Below are 19,460 nucleotides of genomic sequence, written 5' to 3'. Positions count from 1 at the left end.
ACGCCAGTAATGTGTTGGATGGAAACTTCTATTTTTATTGTCTTTGGGGAACATGACGTTTTTCACTTGCTATGGTCAATGCAGTATAAGAAAGTCCCTTAGGCTACTGCTCAAGTGGGTCCAGTATCCTGGATCATCTAGACTTAAGGAACTAAACTCAGCAGTAGCTGTTTCTTGCGCCTCCACCAGACTCTTCTCTGAGCTACACTTTTTTTTTAGGAATGTGCCTGGTTACATCCATTTGAGATGGAGATATGGATGCTGCAGGAGCTGCCAGGTCACCTGCACTCTAACTGGAAGATCAGGCATCTCCTCACCACTCACATCCTCACTGGGACCAGAAGGCTCAGCGTGAACATTTGTGTCTATGTATCTCAGGAGAGCTCCTTTCTGCTTAGATAGAAAAGCTTCCTTTGCTTTCTTTCTTTTTCTGAATGCTGCCCCAGAAGGGCGTTTTCTTCTTGCACTCATGACTGCTGTTCTGTGCCAGCTATAGTGGCTCTCAACACTCAGTTGAAGGGGACAAATAAGCAGGCTGGTAGCAGGGCCTGAGTGAGGGAAGATATTAGTGTCTTAAGGGCCTAACTGGCTCCTACTACTTCAGTTGACTGCCTGTTCTCCTCAAGTGGGTTCAGGGAAGCAGCAGGAAACAGGAAGCTCCCTGAGAAGCTGGTGTTAATCAGTCCAGGCTCCTGCGGGTGCTAGAGAGGTATATAAGGGGCTCCTCCTCCTCTCTCTCCCTGCAGCTCCTGCTGTTTTCTGTTATTCACTCTCCAGTTTTCTCCAGCCTGCCTGTTCTGTCTCTTGAGCCTCCTTCCTCCAGCACAGCACTCCACCATCTCTGTGCATCTAGAGCAGAGAGAATCAAGATGTGCCAGCAGCAGACACAATTTTCTACACTTTGGGTACTAGTGTTGTCCCCCCCGCCAAATCTGGCGCCTGAGGCAGCCATCTCAGTTCGCCTCATGGTAAGGCAGCCCTGCTAGCTAGCAACGGACAACCTGAGAAACATTACAGCAAGAGAGGAGGCTTCTCTTTTATTTACAAGGGGGATTCACAGTCAGCCTTATAATGAGACCATGGTTGCAACCTTAACTGGACAGAGGCTGTCACCTCTCCATAATTACATATCCTTCTGCTCCACAAATGCAGGCTTCTGCTGCTTCAGCTGAAGCTAAAGCGTTGTTTGCTGTCACCTATGGATGGACACTCTCTCTCTCTCGCTGCCACTGAAGTCAATAGGAAGAAATTCCTGTTGACTTCAGTAGAAGCAGGACTGGGCCTAAAGCTATCTGTCACAAAAATCTGTATTAAACTTTGCTTAATTACAAGCAATCTTCTTCAAATCTAGCCTGCACATACATTTTCAAGGAGCCTTTACTATATGAAAAGTTTGCAGGGGTCGGAACAAGCCACTAGGTACACAGAAACATCAGACATATGTTGAAATATTTCTGTAATCTACAATGGTGGCTCACTGGTTGAGACAGGCAGATAAGTCAGTTGGGGAGGGAACAACACTGAGGCTTAATACTGAGGAGCTTATGAGTGAGTGTTCCCCAGCTAGCCAACAGAGCTCACCAGGGTGATGTGAAAGCCTGGGAGGGGGTGAGGCTGGGTGATGAATGCTTTGATCTTTCATTGGAAGAGGTGACATTTACCTTGCCAAACAATCAAAATCACAAAGAGCCTTCCAAGTGATTGAGGTGCTGTGGCCTTTCTATTTCTGCAGCATAACAGCGACAGCAGCAAGCATAGGTGCAGCGGGAATCCCCCAATCAGGGCTCGTTACAATGGTCATTGTATTAACCTCTGTTGGCCTTCCCACTGATGACATCACACTGATCATTGCAGTTGACTGGGCTTTGTAAGTACTTTTTTTCCATATCCTGTGTTGCTGTTTTTAGTCTTCAGGACAGTGAACCCTGGGTATTCTGACTATACAAATATAACTATAGTAGTTCTAATGGATGTGGCTGGAGTCTAAGGGGATACAGAACAAGGCATGGAACGAGGAACTCTGCACTGTATTCTTGTCTTTGCCACGGACTTCTTGTGACACCCCGAGGAAATCACTGAAGCACAATTTTCTTAAGTGGCTGGTGATTTATGGGGCCAACATTTTTGGATGCCTAGCTTGGGCCTGATTTTAGAAGTTCCATGGACTTTGATTGGAATCATGGGTGTTCAGTCCTGATGAAAGCCAGGCTCCAGGCGCAGTGCCCAATTTTGAAAATATGGCCTATGTATCTCTTTGATTCAGGTTGTGATCCATTTGGTGATGGCATGTCATAGGCTTTCCTAGAGCCCTCAAATAGAACAAAGAGGAATTCTTCCTTTCTAAAACATTCTGACCCATTTAGGTACATTCTCAAGACTCGCCTGAGGTTGAGAACATGCCAAATTCTCTTCTTCCTAGTGTGAGGACAGGAACTAGGGAGAGAAAATTCCTTGGTTTGAGTGGAAGGGACAAAACTAGGTGAACAGAGCATGAACTTGTCGCTGTGGAACATCAGATGGGCAGGGCTGCTGGTTCCCTTATTCACCAGAAATACCTCCTTAAGTGTGAGGAACTGGAGGTCAGAGCAGGACAAGGGTATGAAGGAGGGATCACTTAACTTTTGAATACCAAGTTAAAACCACAAAAGGCCACCAGAAACCTGATGGTGGGGATGAAGGGAGGAAAGAGACTATCCTAAGAAATTTGGACACAAGGCCCATAAGCAACTAAGAGCAGAGGCGTGAATTTTTAGGGAACTAGGTGCTAACCCCTCAGTAAACTGTGCCTATAAGAAATGCTCACTGAAATTTTGGTTCCCCTAGCTGAGGTCCCCCTACCAGTACACCAGGCCAGGGATAGACCATCCTGGTAGCATGCAAAAGAGGTACTCTTATGAGATTGAGGTGTTGTCTGAGTCATCCTGTCAGAGGTGCTCAGCTCCTTCAGGTCTGCTCTGTTACTGATCATACATACAGAGGCACCTAGAGGTCCCAGGGCTGGGTGTACCACAACTCCGTTCTGAAGAAGGTCTAGGCAGGTAGAGGGAAGGTGTTGAGCCCATCTGAACAATCTTAGCAGGGTGAACCCAACTCACCCCCAGTGCAGAATCTTCCCCAAACTATATGTCCTGAAATGGCCAGCCCTTTCCTGGACAGCTCATTTGACCCTCTAAAGACACAAAAACACATCACAGCTTATTAACTTAACTGGTAAATACACCCTTCTCTTTAAACACTGCACTGAGCTGTCTTATAGTAAAATAAAACAAATTCATTAACAATAGGACATAGGTTAAGTGATGATCAGTAAAAGGAATGAAGTCAGAAAGGGTTACGAGCAAATAAAAGTGAACACACACATCTAGAAGTCTAAAACTTCTAAAGTATAAAAATATTGCTTGGACATGCAGGAGTGAAATCAGGAAGGCCAAATCACACCTGGAGTTGCAACTAGCAAGAAATGTTAAGAGTAACAAGAAGGTATGTTAGCAATAATAAGAAAGTCAAGGAAAGTGTGGGCCTCTTACTGAATGAGGAAGAAAGAAAAGGAGTACTTGTGGAACCTTAGAGACTAACAAATTTATTAGAGCATAAGCTTTCGTGAGTTACAGCTCACTTCATCGAATGAGGAAGGTAACCTAGGGACAGACGATGTGGAAAAAGCTGATGTACTCGATGCTTTTTTTGCCTCCGTCTTCACGAACAAAGTCAGCTCCCAGACTACTGGACAGCACAGCATGGGGAGGAGGTGACCAGCCCTTTGTGGAGAAAGAAGTGGTTTGGGATTATTTAGAAAATCTGGATGAGCACAAGTCCATGGGCTGGATGCGCTGCATCCGAGAGTGCTAAAGGAGTTGGCAGATGGGATTGCAGAGCCATTGGCCGTTATTTTTGAAAACTCATGGCAATTGGGGGAGGTCCCGGATGACTGGAAAAAGACTAATGTAGTGCCCATCTTTTAAAAAGGGAAGGAGGAGGATCCAGGAAACTACAGGCCAGTCAGCCTCACCTCAGTCCCTGGAAAAATCATGGAGCAGGTCCTTTAGGAATCAATTCTGAAGCACTTAGAGGAGAGGAAAGTGATCAGGAACAGTCAGCATGGATTCACCAAGGGCAAGTCATGCCTGACTAATCTAATTGCCTTCTATGATGAAATAACTGGCTCTGTGGATGAGGGGAAAGCTGTGGACATGTTGTTCCTTGACTTTAGCAAAGCTTTTGACACGGTCTCCCACAGTATTCTTGCCAGTAGAAGTTAAAGAAGTATGGTCTGGATGAATGGACGATAAGGTGGATAGAAAGCTGGCTAGATTGTTGGGCTCAACAGGTAGTGATCAATGGCTCCATATCTAGTTGACAGCCGGTATCAAGTGGAGTGCCCCAATGGTCGGTCCTCGGGCCGGTTTTGTTCAATATCTTCATTAATGATCTGGAGGATGGTGTGGATTGCATCCTCAGCAAGTTAGCAGATGACACTAAACTGGGAGGAGAGGTAGATATGCTGGGGGGTAAGGATAGGATACAGAGGGACCTAGACAAATGAGAGGATTGGGCCAAAAGAAATCTGATGAGGTTCAACAAGGACAAGTGCAGAGTCCTGCACTTAGGACGGAAGAATCCCATGCACCGCTACAAACTAGGGACCGAACGGCTAGGAAGCAGTTCTGCAGAAAAGGATCTAGGGGTTACAGTGGACGAGAAGCTGGATATGAGTCTACAGTGTGCCTTTGTTGCCAAGAAGGCCAATGGCATTTTGGACTATATAAGTAGGGGCATTACCAGCAGATCGAGGGATGTGATCGTTCCCCTCTATTAGACATTGATGAGGCCTCATCTGGAGTACTGTGTCCAGTTTTGGGCCCCATACTACAAGAAGGATGTGGAAAAATTGGAAAACATCCAGCAGAGGGCAACAAAAAATGATTAGGGGACTGGAACACATGACTTATGAGGAGAAGCTGAGGGAACTGGGATTGTTTAGTCTGCAGAAGAGAAGAATGAGGGGGAATTTGATAGCTGCTTTCAACTACCTGAAAGGGGGTTCCAAAGAGGATGGATCTAGACTATTCTCAGTGGTAGCAGATGACAGAACGAGGAGTAATGGTCTCAAGTTGCAGTGGGGAAGGTCTAGGTTGGATATTAGGAAAAACTTTTTCACTAGGAGGGTGGTGAAACACTGGAATGCGTTACCTAGGGAGGTGGTGGAATCTCCTTCCTTAGAGGTTTTTAAGGTCATGCTTGACAAAGCCTTGGCTGGGATGATTTAGTTGGGGGATTGGTCCTGCTTTGAGCAGGGGGTTGGACTAGATGACCTCCTGAGGTCCCTTCCAACCCTGATATTCTTTGATTCTATGAAAACTTAATCTAGCAAGATACAAGCTTATTCAAGATGGTTTCTCTCACTAGTCATTCTTCCCAGCCATGGCTGACTGTCCCTCAGCCAGGACTGTCCACAAAAGCGTAAGGTGCTAGCTTCCCTTGTCTTCTTAGGTGAAAGACCTTTGTCTAAGCGTGTTTCTCACCAATATTCAGTTCCAGAGACTACAGGTCCCCCCACACTGAAGGATCCATCTTTCTCAGCTTGCAAAAACTCTGGCCTATTGTGTTTGTCTAGTGACAGATGCCAAAGAGTCCCTGCACCCCTTCCTATGAGGTTTCCATTCCCCTGTATGATTTCTATGTAAATGGGGCTTCCATTGTTTGATTCTATCATGCTTAATTTACATAGGAGACAGGTCGTTAGCTGTGACAATCCCTCCTATCTGGGCGGACAGCACAGCCTAATATCAATGAGTATCTATAATTCCTTATATAATGTTAATACATACATTTCATAATAATGAGGAGTCCTTGTGGAACCTTAGAGACTAAAATTTATTTGGGCATAAGCTTTCATGGGCTAATACCCACTTCATCAAATGCATGGAGTGAAAAATACACTAAGCAGTATATATATATATTACAGCACATGAAAAGATGGGAGTTGCCTTACCAAGTGGGGGGGTGGAGGGGGGTCAATGCTAACGAGGCCAATTCAATTAAGGTGGAAGTGGCCTATTCTCAATAGTTGACAAGAAGGGGTGAATACCAAGGGAGAGAAAATTACTTTTGAAGTAATAATGAGGCCATTGCAATCAAAGTGGACATCACCCATTCCTAACAGTTGACAAGAAGGTGAGTATCAGCAGAGGGAAAATTACTCTTTGTAGTGACCCATCAACTCCCAGTCTTTATTCAGGTCTAATTTGATGGTGTCCAATTTGCAAATTAATTCCAGTTCTGTAGTTTCTTGTTGGAGTCTGTTTTTGAAATTTTTTTTGTTGAAAAATTGCCACTTTTAAGTCTGTCATTGAATCTCCAGGGAGATTGAAGTGCTCTCCTACTGGTTTTTGAATGTTACAATTCTTGATGTCTGATTTGTGTCCATTTATTATTTTGCATAGAGACTGTTCAGTTTGGCCAATATACATGGCAGAGGGGCATTGCTGGCATATATCACATTGGTAGATATGTAGATGAACAAGTCCCTGATGGTGTGGCTGATGTGGTTAGGTCCTATGATGGTGTCCCTTGAATAGATATGTGGACAGAGTTGGCACGGGGTTTGTTGCAAGGATTGGTTCTTGGGTTAGTGTTTTTGTTGTGTGGTGTGTAGTTGCCGGTGAGTATTTGCTTCAAGTTGGGGGGCTGTCTGTAAGCGAGGACTGGCCTGTCTCCCAAGGTCTGTGAGAGAGTGAGGGACTGTCCTTCTGGAGAGATTGTAGATCCTTGATGATGCGCTGGATATGTTTTAGTTGGGGGCTGTAGGTGACAGCTAGTGGCATTCAGTTACTTACTTTGTTGGGCTTGTCTTGTAGTAGGTGATTTCTGGGTACCCTTCTGACTTTGTCAATCTGTTTTTTCACTTCACCAGGTGGGTATTGTAGGTTTAAGAACACTTGATAGAGATCCTGTAGGTGTTTGTCTCTGAGGAATTGGAGCAAATGTGATTGCATCTTAGAACTTGGCTGTAGACAATGGATGGTGTGACGTGGTCTGGATGAAAGCTGGAGACATTTAGGTAAGTATAGCGGACAGTAGGTTTCCGGTATAGGGTGGTGTTTATGTGACCATTGCTTATTAGCACTGTAGTGTCTAGAAAGTGGATCTCTTGTGTGGACTGGTCCAGGCTGAGGTTGATGGTGGGGTGGAAATTGTTGAAATCCTGGTGGAATTCCGCAAGGGCCTCCTTCCCATGGGTGCAGATGAAGAAGATGTCATCAATGTAGCGCAAGTTGAGTAGGGGCGTAAGGGGACGAGAGCTGAGGAAGCGTTGTTCTAAGTCAGCCATAAAAATGTTGGCATACTCTGGGGCCATGCGGGTACCCATAGCAGTGCCACTGACCTGAAGGTATAAATTGTCCCCAAATCTGAAATAGTTGTGGGTGAGGACAAAGTCGCACAGTTCAGCCACCAGGTTTGCCGTGACATTAACGGGGATACTGTTCCTGACAGCATGTAGTCCAACTGTTGTGGAATGTTGTTGAGAGCTTCTATGCATTGTAACATTCAAAAACCAGTAGGAGAACACTTGAATCTCCCTGGTCACTCAAACTTAAAAGTGGCAATTCTTAAACAAAAAAAACAGACTTGAATGAAAAACTGCAGAAATGGAATTCATTTGCAAACTGGACATCATCAAATTAAGCCTGAATAAAGACGAGGAGTGGATGGGTCACTACAAAAAGTAATTTTCCCTCTGCTGATACTCATACCATCTTGTCAACTGTTGGGAATGGGCAATGTACACCTTGATTGCATTGGCCTCATTAGCACAACAAAAGTAATTTCCCCTGATATTAACGCCCTCCTGTCAACTGTTGAGAATAGGCCACTTCCACCTTAATTGAATTGGTCTCATTAGCACTGACTCCCCCCCCCACACACACACATTTGGTAAGGCAACTCCCATCTTTTCATGTGCTATAATATATATACACTGCTTACTGTATTTTCCACTCCATGCATCTGATGAAGTGGGTTTTAGCCCATGAAAGCTTATGCTCAAATACATTTGTTAATCTCTAAGGTGCCACAAGGACTCCTCTTTGTTTTTGCTGATACAGCCTAACACGGCTCCCACTCTGAAACATTTAATAATGTTATTAATCACCAGTGTGTCACAACTTTCAGAAAAGACCTTACTCTAAACATGTGTATAATACAGTAATGCAGCAGACAATCAGTTGATTCAGTTGCTTATCACTTGAGGTTCAGCCCTCCCTCCCCCATCTTTATAGAGCAGCCCACCTTTGCAATGGATTCTGAAAAGTAAAACTCAGACCAAGCATCTCTCTCCTGCCTGGTGTAGCTGCCATGCTGTCTTTTCTCCCACTTGTTAGTGTGATGAGTCAGTTTACTGCTTATATGTAAATTCCTTTGTTTAGGACAGACCTGTTTAAACAACTCCCCATGACACATCTGGTTTGAACAGTTATCATTCCAGCATGTCTTTAACTCTTAATACTCATCATGTAGACACATCACATGTGGGAGAGGGATAGCTCAGTGGTTTGAGCATTGGCCTGCTAAACCCAGGGTTGTGAGTTCAATCCTTGAGGGGGCCATTTAGGGATCTGGGACAAAAACTGGAGATTGGCCCTGCTTTGAGCAGGGGGTTGGACTAGATGACCTCCTAAGGTCCCTTCCAACCCTGAGATTCTATGATCACACAAGAATATTAATGACTAGTGACAGGTTTCAGAGTAGCAGCCGTGTTAGTCTGTATTTGGAAAAAGGAGTACTTGTGGCACCTTAGCAACTAACAAATTTATTTGAGCATAAGCTTTCGTGAGCTACAGCTCATTTCATCGGATGCATTCAGTGGAAAATGCAGTGTATTTTCCACTGAATGCATCCATTTTCCACTGAATGCATCTGCTGAAGTGAGCTGTAGCTCATGAAAGCTTATGCTCAAATAAATGTTAGTCTCTAAGGTGCCACAAGTACTCCTTTTCAATGACCAGTGAGTTATTAGTTTTCAAATGATACCTCACGAGGCACATTTTGTACAAAGATTATTACAATAATGTGTAGGGTGTGAATATGTGTCACAATAACAAAGTCTGAGCACAAAACTATCCTGCCCAAAAGGGAGAGGAAAAACCACAGTGGGCACAATGGGGCTTGCAGAGCTGAGGTCTCTGACTGATCCAGCTTCCCAAGTATTTCTTCCAATAGTAGGATCCTGCTTTGTCTACCAGTATCTAGTCTATACAGATTAGTTTATGTGAGGGGCAATGGGTAATGATCTTGTCACGTACCCTTACGCTCAGTGAATACTACAGACTCATGGACTGCCTGTGTAAGTCTCCCAATTAACTATAAGAAGAAAACAACCTGGGCATCATTGTAAGACAGCTCAATGAAGATCTCTGCTCAGCATGAAACTTTCAGATTAGATGACCACTTTGATATGGATATCCTATAGTCATTGTTTAACTGAGCATCCACCTCCAAGCAAACAGGCAACCATGAATGACTGGTTGCTTACCTTACAGTAACTGATTCTTCCAGATGTTTTGTCCACATGGATTCCACAGTTTGCCCTCCTTCCCATGACTAGAGTGACTCTGGAATTCTGTATTGGCAAAGCACCTGAGGGACTCTTGGACCTGCTTTATGCCCTTAGCTGGGAATGAGAGAGAACATCAGCCCACATGGACTCTGCTGTCTGAAAGAATCTGATCTCATACACATGTGCACCAAGATTAGAAACCACATGGACAACCACTTGAAGAGGAATGAGACTAAATATGTTAGAGAAGAGACAAATAAGACGGGACATGACAGAGAGATAGAGGGCAGACCTTATGCTTATTCATAGGTTTTAAGTACAGAAGGAACCACTATGGTCACAGTCTGATTTCCTGCACAACTCAAGCCATAAATTTTCACTCAGTAATTTCTGCTTCAAGTCCAAAAACCTGTGGGTGAATTAGAACATAATCTGTTGGATGATTTAGTGATTGAGAAGCCACCATATCCCTTGATAAACTGTTCCTATGGTAAATTACACTCAAAATTTTGCATCCTGTTTTCAGTTTAAATTTTTTTAATCCAATTTTCAGCCATTGAATCTTGTTGTGCCCCACTCTGTTAAAGAGCACTGTAGAATTAAGGCTTGTCTACACAGGGACAATCAAAAACGTTAATTCAAAATTAACTTTTAAAGTGGATTAAATTGCTTTAAACCCCTGGATGGACACTTTTATTCAGAATTAGAGTGACTTAAGCTTAATTTGCTTAAACTAAGGGCTTGTTTACACTTAAAATGCTGCAGTAGCACAGCTGCTCTGCTGTAGCACTTCACTGAAGATATTACCTGCACCAACAGAAGGGGCTCTCCTGTTGGCATAGATAATCCCCCACCCCGAGAGGCAGTAGCTAGGTCGAGAATTTTTCTATTTACCTAATGCTGTCTACACCATGGCTTTGGTCAGTTTAACTGCATCACTCAGGGGGTTGTGGATTTTTCACAAATCCTACAGACCTAATTGCCTCATGTAGACAAGGCCTAAATCAAATTAAGTCCACTTTATTTCTGAATAAGAACATGCACACAGGTGTTTAATACAGTTTAACTAATCCACTTTAAATTCACACCTTTAGTTAATTCCTCTCAATTTTCTTGAGTGTCCCTATGTAAACAAGACCTCAGATGTCTTCTCCTTGTTCAAGTATGTACAGACCATGACCAGATCATCTATTAGGGCTTTTCTAAACTGGCAGTTTGCAGTGCTGCAACTTTCTCGCTCAGGGGTGTGAAAAAACACCCCTCATGAGCACAGCAAGTTTCAGCGCTGTAACGCGCCAGTGTAGACAGTGCAACAGTGCTGGGAGCCATACTCAACAGTTGACAAGAAGGGGTGAATACCAAGGGAGGGAAAATTACTTTTGTAGCGCTAACAAGGCCAATGCAATGAAGGGAGGGAGTTAGCTGATGTGATTGCAGAGCCATTGTCTTTGAAAAGTCATGGCGATCAGGGGAGGTCCCGGATGATTGGAAAAAGGCAAATATAGTGCCGATCTTTAAAAAGGGGAAGATGGAGAATCCGGGGACTACAGACCAGTCAGCCTCACTTCAGTCCCCAGCAAAATCACGGAGCAGGTCCTCAAGGAATCCATTTTGTAGCAGTTGGAAGAGAGGAAGGTGATAAGGAACACTCAACATGGATTCACCAAGGGCAAGTCATGCCTGACCAACCTGATTGCCTTCTATAATGAGATAACCGGCTCTGTGGATATGGGGAAAGCAGTGGACATGTTATATATATCTTGACTTTAGCAAAGCTTTTGATATGGTCTCCCACAGTATTCTTCCCAGCAAGTTAAAAAGGATGGGCTGGATGAATGGACTATAAGGTGGATAGAAAACTGGCTAGATTGTCGGGTTCAACGGGTAGTGATTAACAGCTCGATGTCTAGTTGGCAGCCGGTATCAAGCAGAATGCCCCAGGGGTTGGTCCTGGAGCCGGTTTTGCTCAACATCTTTATTAATGATCTGGATGATGTGATTAATTACACCCTCAGCAAGTTCCCAGATGACACTGAGCTGGGGGGAAGAGGTAGATAGGCTGAAGGTTAGGGATAGGATCCAGAGTGACCTAAACAAATTGAAGGATTGGACCACAAGAAATCTGATGAGGTTCAACAAGGAGAAGTGCAGAGTCCTGCACTTAGGACGGAAGAATCCCATGCACTGCTACAGGCTGGGGACTGACTGGCTAAGCGGCAGTTCTGCAGAAAAGGACCTGGGGATTACAGTGGAGAAGAAGCTGGATATGAGTCAGCAGCGTGCCTTTGTTGTGAAAGGCTTATGGCATATTGGGCTGCATTAGTAGGAGCATTGCCAGCAGATTGAGGGAAGTGATTATTCCCCTCTATTCGGCACTGGTGAGGCAACGTCTGGAGTACTGCATCCAGTTTTGGGCCCCCCCCTACACAAAGGATGTGGACAAATTGGAGATAATCCAGCGGAGGGCAAGGAAAATGATCGGGGGCTGGGGCACATGACTTACGAGGAGAGGCTGAGGGAACTGGGCTTATTTAGTCTGCAGAAGAGAAGAGTGAGGGGGGTTTTATAGCAGCCTTCAGCTCCCTGAAGGGGGGTTCCAAAGAGGATGGAGCTCAGCTGTTCTCAGTGGTGGCAGATGACATAACAAGGAGCAGTGGTCTCAAGTTGCAGTGCGGGAGGTCTAGGTTGGATATTAGGAAACACATTCACTAGAGGGTGGTAAAGCATTGGAATGGGTTACCTAGGGAGGTGGTGGAATCTCCTTCCTTAGGAGTTTTAAAGGCCCGGCTTGATAAAGCCTTGGCTGGGATGATTTAGCTGGTGTTGGTCCTGCTTTGAGTACGGGATGGGACTAGATGACCTCCTGAGGTCTCTTCCAACCCCAGTCTTCCATGATTCTATGATATGCTGCTAACCTGTGCTCTGCAATGGTTGTCTGCTGAAGTAATTGCTAAGTGGAGTGGTAAAGTGTCCTACTACAGCAGAAAAAAGAAGGCAGCCCTCCCCAGAAATCTTCAGTAGAGGATTGCAGAGTACCTCCATCCAAATTCCATTAAGATCTCTATGAAGGATTCTGGGCACACAAACTGCTCCATGTGGCCCCTCTCTTGGCTGTTTCACTACCTCTTCTAGCACAACTAAAAAAGGGTAAACCAAAGTAACAGGACACATCTGTTGAGAGTTCCATTCCTGGAATTTCAAAGAAAATGGCATATTTACTAGAGGTTCCTTCCCCTGCATCAGGCTTCCCTGAGCAGTACTGTCGGGGCTGACTGGTGGAGTCAAAAACATGTCCTGGCTCACCGGGCAGCTAGATTCCCCCGGTCGCCTGGTTCCCATATTCCTCCTCCACCTCCTCCTCACTGTTCACGGCAGGGGTCTGTGACTTGGGCTCACTTAAAGTATCCACAGGGCTCTCGGGGGTCACGGTGAGGTCTCCACCAAAGATAGAATGCAGCTCTTTGTAAAAGTGGCAGGTCTGCAGCTCCGCACCATATCGATTGTTGGCCTCTCTTGCCTTCTGGTATGCCTGCCCCAGCTCCTTGGCTTTCAGGAGGCACTGCCACTGGTCCCTCTTGTAGTTCTTCTCCTGCTGTCCCTGAGCAATCTGCTCATAATGTCCACATTTCTGTGACTGGAGTGGAGCTGGGCTTGCATAGCCTCTTCTCCCGCCAGGCCCAGGAGATCCAAAACCTCCTGTATACTCCAGGCAGGAGCACATCTGCAGAGTGTAGCCGGCGTGGTCAGCTGGGCAGTTACATTCAACCGTGAAGAGAGGCTAGGTGTGCTTGTCAAGCTGGGCAATCAGGGAAAAGAATTTCAAAAATGTGCAGGATTTTAAAAGAGAGGGGCAGTGTATTGTCCATACGACCCTTGGGCAGCTAATTCACAATGGCAACCAGCGCAGTCATATGGGGCATTGGGGGACAGCTCCTGGAGGCCAAGAACAGTTGAAGTACGTACCGTAGCATCTACGCTGATACTTCATCGACCTAACTACATCCACCCTGAATCTAAGCTGCTTGAGGAGGTGGTGCTAATCAGTTGGTGTAGTGGGGCAGTTATGGCAATAGAAGTAAAATTTAAGTGTAGACACATCCATAGGGAGGTCTACATAAACTGTCTTGCGTCAACCTAACCATGCAGTGTAGACCAGGCCTTAGTTTAAAGGATTTAGGAGCAGAAATCTTTCAGTGGGAATTGCAATCCTAAAAATCCCTGAGGCATTTTAAGGAGCTTTATCGATTTCACCCAACTATTGCATTGTAAAGTGTTTGAGACCTCAAATCTTGTTGCTCTTCTCTGAATCCTGTTTTCAACATCCTCTTTAAAAGCGCGAACACCAAAATTGAATACAGTATTCCAGTAGTAGTCCCATCAATACATATGCTAAGGTAATACCTACTTCTACTAATACAAGTTAAATTCTTGTTATAAAAAAAAAAAATCTATAAATTTTTAGATTTTTGTAACTTTTAATTCACATTTTGGTAAATCAAAAATGTAGGGCTCAAAGACCTGGCCGTGTCCTTTTGAATAGCTGTTGCATGTTACTCCAGAGGCAGTTGCCTGGCAATGTTAGGTGAGACAAATCAGTGTACTGTGCATACATGTATTTAAAGCACTTTGGGATCTCTTTGGGATAAAAGGAAGTATGGAAATGCAAGAAGTTATTGCAGGGGAAATCAGATTAATCTTCCCAATATTGACCACCACCAGCACTTTCACCAAAACTACTGGCTCTCACTGCTCTTTTTCCTTCTAGAGATCGACTTAGAACAATGACCAACGTCCTGGGTGATGCACTGGCTGCAGGCATCATAGCACATGTCTGCCGGAAAGATTTTGCACCAAAGCCAGAAAAAGTATGTATATCCATTTGGGAGGAAAAAAAAAAAAAAAAAAAGGGGTGCCGGAGCTAAAATCAAATATAAAAACTGTGGGCAGGTCAGGAAGCAGAATTAAGATTACATCTTTCTTGTTTTTGCAGCAAGATCCAGAGAGCAACACAGAGAAGCTTTCTTCTGCTGAGAACTCCCTTCTCCAGCCCAAAGATCACATGATGGAAATGATTGTAGAAACGTCGGAACGAACAGGAGTTAATTACAATATCTGCCAGGTGTAACGGCCATAGCATTTTCATTCCCTGGAAGAGAATTTTGGTTCCGACACATTGCCACTCTACTCCGTGTATACATGTGGGCCTTACTGTGCACAAAGAAGGCAGAAAAATCTATTCTTTTCTATGGAGGTGTTTGGGAGGCTCCAAAGAGCTACAGCAGCATAACTGTACCGGCCAGAAGTTAAACAGGAAGCAGTAGTGCCAACTGCTTGCAGCTTTAACCTGAGAGGCTACATCTATGAAGTCGTTGTCTTGACAGTCCAGAGCAACAGATTTTTAAAGGTTTCATGCCACTATTTTCTCAACACAATTTTCTTTTTCTAGGACAGAGGAATTGACAGTTATTAGAGGAGAACCTTAGCTGGTTGTTTTAAAAAGGCAGAGCTTTGTCACCTTCCAGCAATGGTCTTCACCCATTCTCTGTTCGCAGTTGCTGTCAGTTTGCATTATGTTTATTATGCAGATAATTTTTTTTGACAGTCTTATTTTAAAATTGTGGTTGGTAAACTTTTTTATAGTGAGATTTTATATTCTCTAAAAATGGACATTTCAAGCAGACTTTCTGCTGTCATTCCAAATCTAATTTTGTCTTCAAGGAACAGGCTGTTTGGACATCTTTGGACACAGAATTTAGGAGCAGAGTTGTTTGGAAATGTTCCAATTTTTTCACTTGATAAGGCTCCCAACAACCATTCGTGGCTCTGTCAATGACTGCTCCAGCTAGTATGGTGAAGATGCAGGTACTAAACACAAGATTTGGGAATGAATGGCAAAATTTGCATGGTAAGAGTGGAATACAAGAATCAAAATCATCTTTGGTTTCTTCATGATAAATTTGAAATATGCAAGCAACTGGAAACTGCATGTAGGCATGAAAAGGAAATGGAAAATACAATTTTATCTGGCTTTAAATGTTTTTTTTTAAAAATATGATTAAGCACTAAAACAGTGCTTTTGAATATATTTTATTTATGAATCAATCTTCCTCCTCAAGTATAAAACATGTTATATATGAACCAACCCTCCCCACATAATTTCCCCCCCCGCCATCAGTGAGTTGGCCAGATCCCAATAAAATTATGTTGATTTCCCAGCTGAGGACCTGGCCCTGTTTTGAATGTTGTTCCAAAGGCAGCCTTAATAGATCAAGACTGGTTTTTTTTTTTGGGGGGGGGGGATAAAGAGGGGAATCATGAGTGAGTTTATATCCTTCTGGAAATGTCATTCTCCCCCACCCCAGTGTATCGCTACCACTCCAATATAACAAAGCTCTGCCTTTCCCAAACACCCATTAATTTATTTTGCATTCCCTAGAAGGAAACACTCAGTGAATTCCACAAGGGCCTGATCTGACTCTCTTTGAAGTCTGTGGAAATGCTCCCATTAACATGCATGGGGTTTTTGGATGCATGCGAGCGCCTGTTCCTTGCAGTACATAATAACAATTTAAAACATTCATACTTAGACCTCAGTGGTTCTACTGAATTAGCAATCAACATTATCCCAAAAGAGACACAATGGTGTGAATTCATGGTTTCATTTACTACAGTGCTATGTATGAAATACCTCTGGGGCATTCTACAGTGCGTCATGCAGAGGCTATTTCAAGAACAAAAATTTTATAAACTGGATCTAAAATTTCTATGTATGATTCAATGTAATCTTCTGGGGTGTTTTTAATTTTTTTTCCGTTTTTGTAAGAAAAATATAAACTGCATCTTCTACGTGGCAAGTACAAAAGCAAATGCTATTAAAATTATGCAAATAGATGTGTGCCGCCCAAACCCATATTTTCCTTTAATGTTTATTTAATCAAAATGTCAATGACAGGTTTGGGCCTTATGATGGTTGCCCCTGCAAGGCTGCAATAAGAAAGCGTAAGCAGGCCCTCAGCGACCTTTGTAGGTGCACAGCACCTAGCAGAAATCAGCCAGCCAGGAATGGACAGTTTGTGACAGTTGGGGATAGCAGATTTCATTAATTAAAAAAAAATCTTTTTATATTTTCAGAATCAAGACAACTAAAACCTACGTACGCTTGAGGGAAAAGGGAGTGAGCATAAAGCCACTGCTTGTAAACACTTGTTGCTTCATTTCAAGTTGGACTGAAAAGCTTTTTGGGGTCATGGAGGCTGCCTGTAAATTCATCGGGACCTTTGAGAGCCACCATAATCCAAACAACCTACATACTATTAATTGCTTTTCAGATCAAGAATTCCACTCCCTCCTGAAGATTGCAGGGAAGAATAAAGACCACTAATATTCCTACACAAAATTTGAATTTGTAAAGAAATTTGTTTCATTTTCTCAAATCCAAAATGGAATGAAAATCTTTGAAATTAAAAAAAAAAAAATGTTACAGGGTCCTAGAGCCTGGGCTCCAGCCCGAATTGGGCAGTCTATAAAGCAATGAAACAGCCCTGCAGCCCAAGCCCCATGAGCCCAAATCAGCTGGCAGGTTTTTCTTTGCTGTGTAGACATTCCCAGAGAAAGTTGCACCAATTCAACTGAAAATTGGTTTAAAACCATAATAAGGATATCCCTAGCCCTTTTGTACTAATTTTAACAAAATTAGTTTAGAATCAGACCATAAGTTAAACTGATGCTATTTTCTCTCTGACAGATCCAGTTCCATCCTAAAGGCTGACAGAATGTATGATGGTACTGTTAATATTTACACAGCTCTTCCGGATACCTAAGGGGGGGAAAAGGCCATCAGCAGTGATCAAACTACTCAATTCCAATACACAAACATGTAAGCTTATATTGTATTCCAGAGCCCTTCTCTTAGAGAGCATCACAACTGATGGTTGCTCCATCTGTTAACATGACAGTAGGATCTGGTGGATGGGAAGAATACAGGCTTAAAAAGTAAAGCATTTGTTTTCCTGAAAAATTATTTACCCTAATAAAATGTAATGGCTCAGACTTTTAGGTAATGCCATTTAATTTATTTATATAATTTAGTGGAATAATATTCTAACTGAAGGGGAGAAACAACTTCAGGAAGAACTTGGGTGCTGCCCAGAGTTCTATTTCATCAGGAAAAGTGAGAAAAATCATCTTTGTAAACTGAATTTCTTGCCAATTAACACACTCTGCCAAAGAAATGGCCACAAGGAAGGCAACTGAGACACAAAAACTAATGAGGTGGTAGCCTCTAGATCAAATGGGTTTTACCAATAGTTTATTCAAAACTACATTCATCTTCAAGCTAGCCACCCTATAACTTTTAGCACAGTGGTTACAGCACTCACTTGAGATGTGGGAGACCCATGTTCAATTCCTCTCTGCGCTGGAGGGGGAGAAAGAATTTGAACTGGGGGTCTCCCACCTCTCAAAAGGGTGCTTTAACCACTGGGCTAGAAGTTACTTGGTGGCACCACTTCTTTTTACCACATTTCAAATGGGATCCGATCCAGTAGGTGGACTTGGAGCACAACTAGTGGGTGAGACCCCTCCACAACTTAAACAAATTGCAATTTTCCCCTGGTTTGTGAACTGTCCTGAGGCTCAGGCAGGAGATAGGCACCTGGAAGCTTAGCAGGAGGTGGCAGTGTGCATGTTCAGAGGCAGGAATGTAGGCACTGAGTTAGTTTAGACACCTATAGGGTTTGGCAGGAGTTTTGTGGAATCACCATGGAGCCAAAATTGGGATTTAAGTGCCTAAACACCTTTATGGATCTGGGCCTAATGTAAGTTGCCCCAGGTCACACAGAGCAGGGAATTGAATCCAGATCTCCATTGTTGCAGGCTAGGGCCCTAACCAATGGGCCATCCTTTCTCTAATTATTCACTACAGGGCCATACTAGAAACAGCCCCATTCAAGAACCCTCACTTAAATAATATTTTTGATCCATTTAATAGGGACCACACATTAATATGGTTCAGTGCTTTATTTTTTTAATCAAAAATTGTACAGTTCTAAGAAGGCAAATGCCTTTAGGAAATACAAGTAAATTACATCAGCGTAATTTTTATTAACCTCACTTTCTTCTTGATATAATTATTTCACAAGAGTATAAATTTTATTTTTAATACAAGAACTATATTCTGTCTTGCCCTTCTGAGTGGCATTTCCATCCTTAAATTCTTTATTGATAGAGGCATATATTATCAGTTCCATTATTATGCCTGGCATCGGGCTAACCAGAGAGACACGGAGGGTGAGGTAGTATCTTTTATTGGACCAACTTCAGTTACTGAGAGAGACAAGCTTTCAAACTATACAGAGCTCTCCCTCAGGTCTGAGAAAGGTATTCAGAGAGTCACAGCTAAATACAAGGTCAAACAGATAGCTTAGCATCAGTAATTATCACATTCTAGAGGGGCCCTGTAGTAAAGGGATGTTTGTGTGTTACAGACTGCTGGAATATGCATAAATCCAGTGTCTTTATTAAGACCATGATTTTTAGTGTCTAGCAAAGTTATGAATTTAAGCCCAATGCTCGTCTTTGAAAGTGTTGTGCAGGTGCCTTTGAGAATGAGGACTGATAGCCTGTACCTGACTTAACCCATTTGTAAATACCTGGTCATATTTGGCATTGGTTTCTCATTTTTCATTGCTTTTTCATAACATCTCTAAAGCAAGATGGTTTTTAGCTTGAGCAGCATTTCCCCATGACAATGGAAGTGTGCCATCTTAGACATCTAGCAAGTTATTAAAAAAACACAACCCTCAATTCCTATTCACATTTTTCTGTTGAAATTTTTGGTCCCAGTCAATACTGCTCACTATTAACTTTAGCTTTGGAAAATTTGTTCTTGTAAACGAAACACAGC

At 43.2% G+C, this 19,460-nt stretch overlaps 1 protein-coding gene across 2 annotated transcripts in view; it reads left to right on the top strand.

The window, feature by feature from the left end:
* Positions 1-19,209, top strand: part of LOC119848535 (excitatory amino acid transporter 5-like) — a 96,018-nt gene extending 76,809 nt beyond the window's left edge. Inside the window, exons 9-11 of one of the 2 annotated variants that reach the window (XM_038384506.2) lie at positions 1,733-1,867; positions 14,322-14,421; positions 14,547-19,209. In XM_038384506.2, coding sequence (XP_038240434.1) covers positions 1,733-1,867; positions 14,322-14,421; positions 14,547-14,681 — 370 coding nt within the window. In that variant the 3' untranslated portion in view covers positions 14,682-19,209. The remainder of the gene's footprint in view (positions 1-1,732; positions 1,868-14,321; positions 14,422-14,546) is intronic. The other variant, XM_043502864.1, reaches the window with a different exon arrangement.
* The last annotated feature ends 251 nt before the right edge of the window (positions 19,210-19,460 follow it).

This window comes from Dermochelys coriacea, chromosome 25, assembly GCF_009764565.3.
Source record: "Dermochelys coriacea isolate rDerCor1 chromosome 25, rDerCor1.pri.v4, whole genome shotgun sequence".
Taxonomy (NCBI): domain Eukaryota; kingdom Metazoa; phylum Chordata; order Testudines; family Dermochelyidae; genus Dermochelys; species Dermochelys coriacea.
The sequence above is the reverse complement of the archived record's forward strand: the minus strand, read 5'-3'. Positions and strand labels throughout refer to the sequence as shown.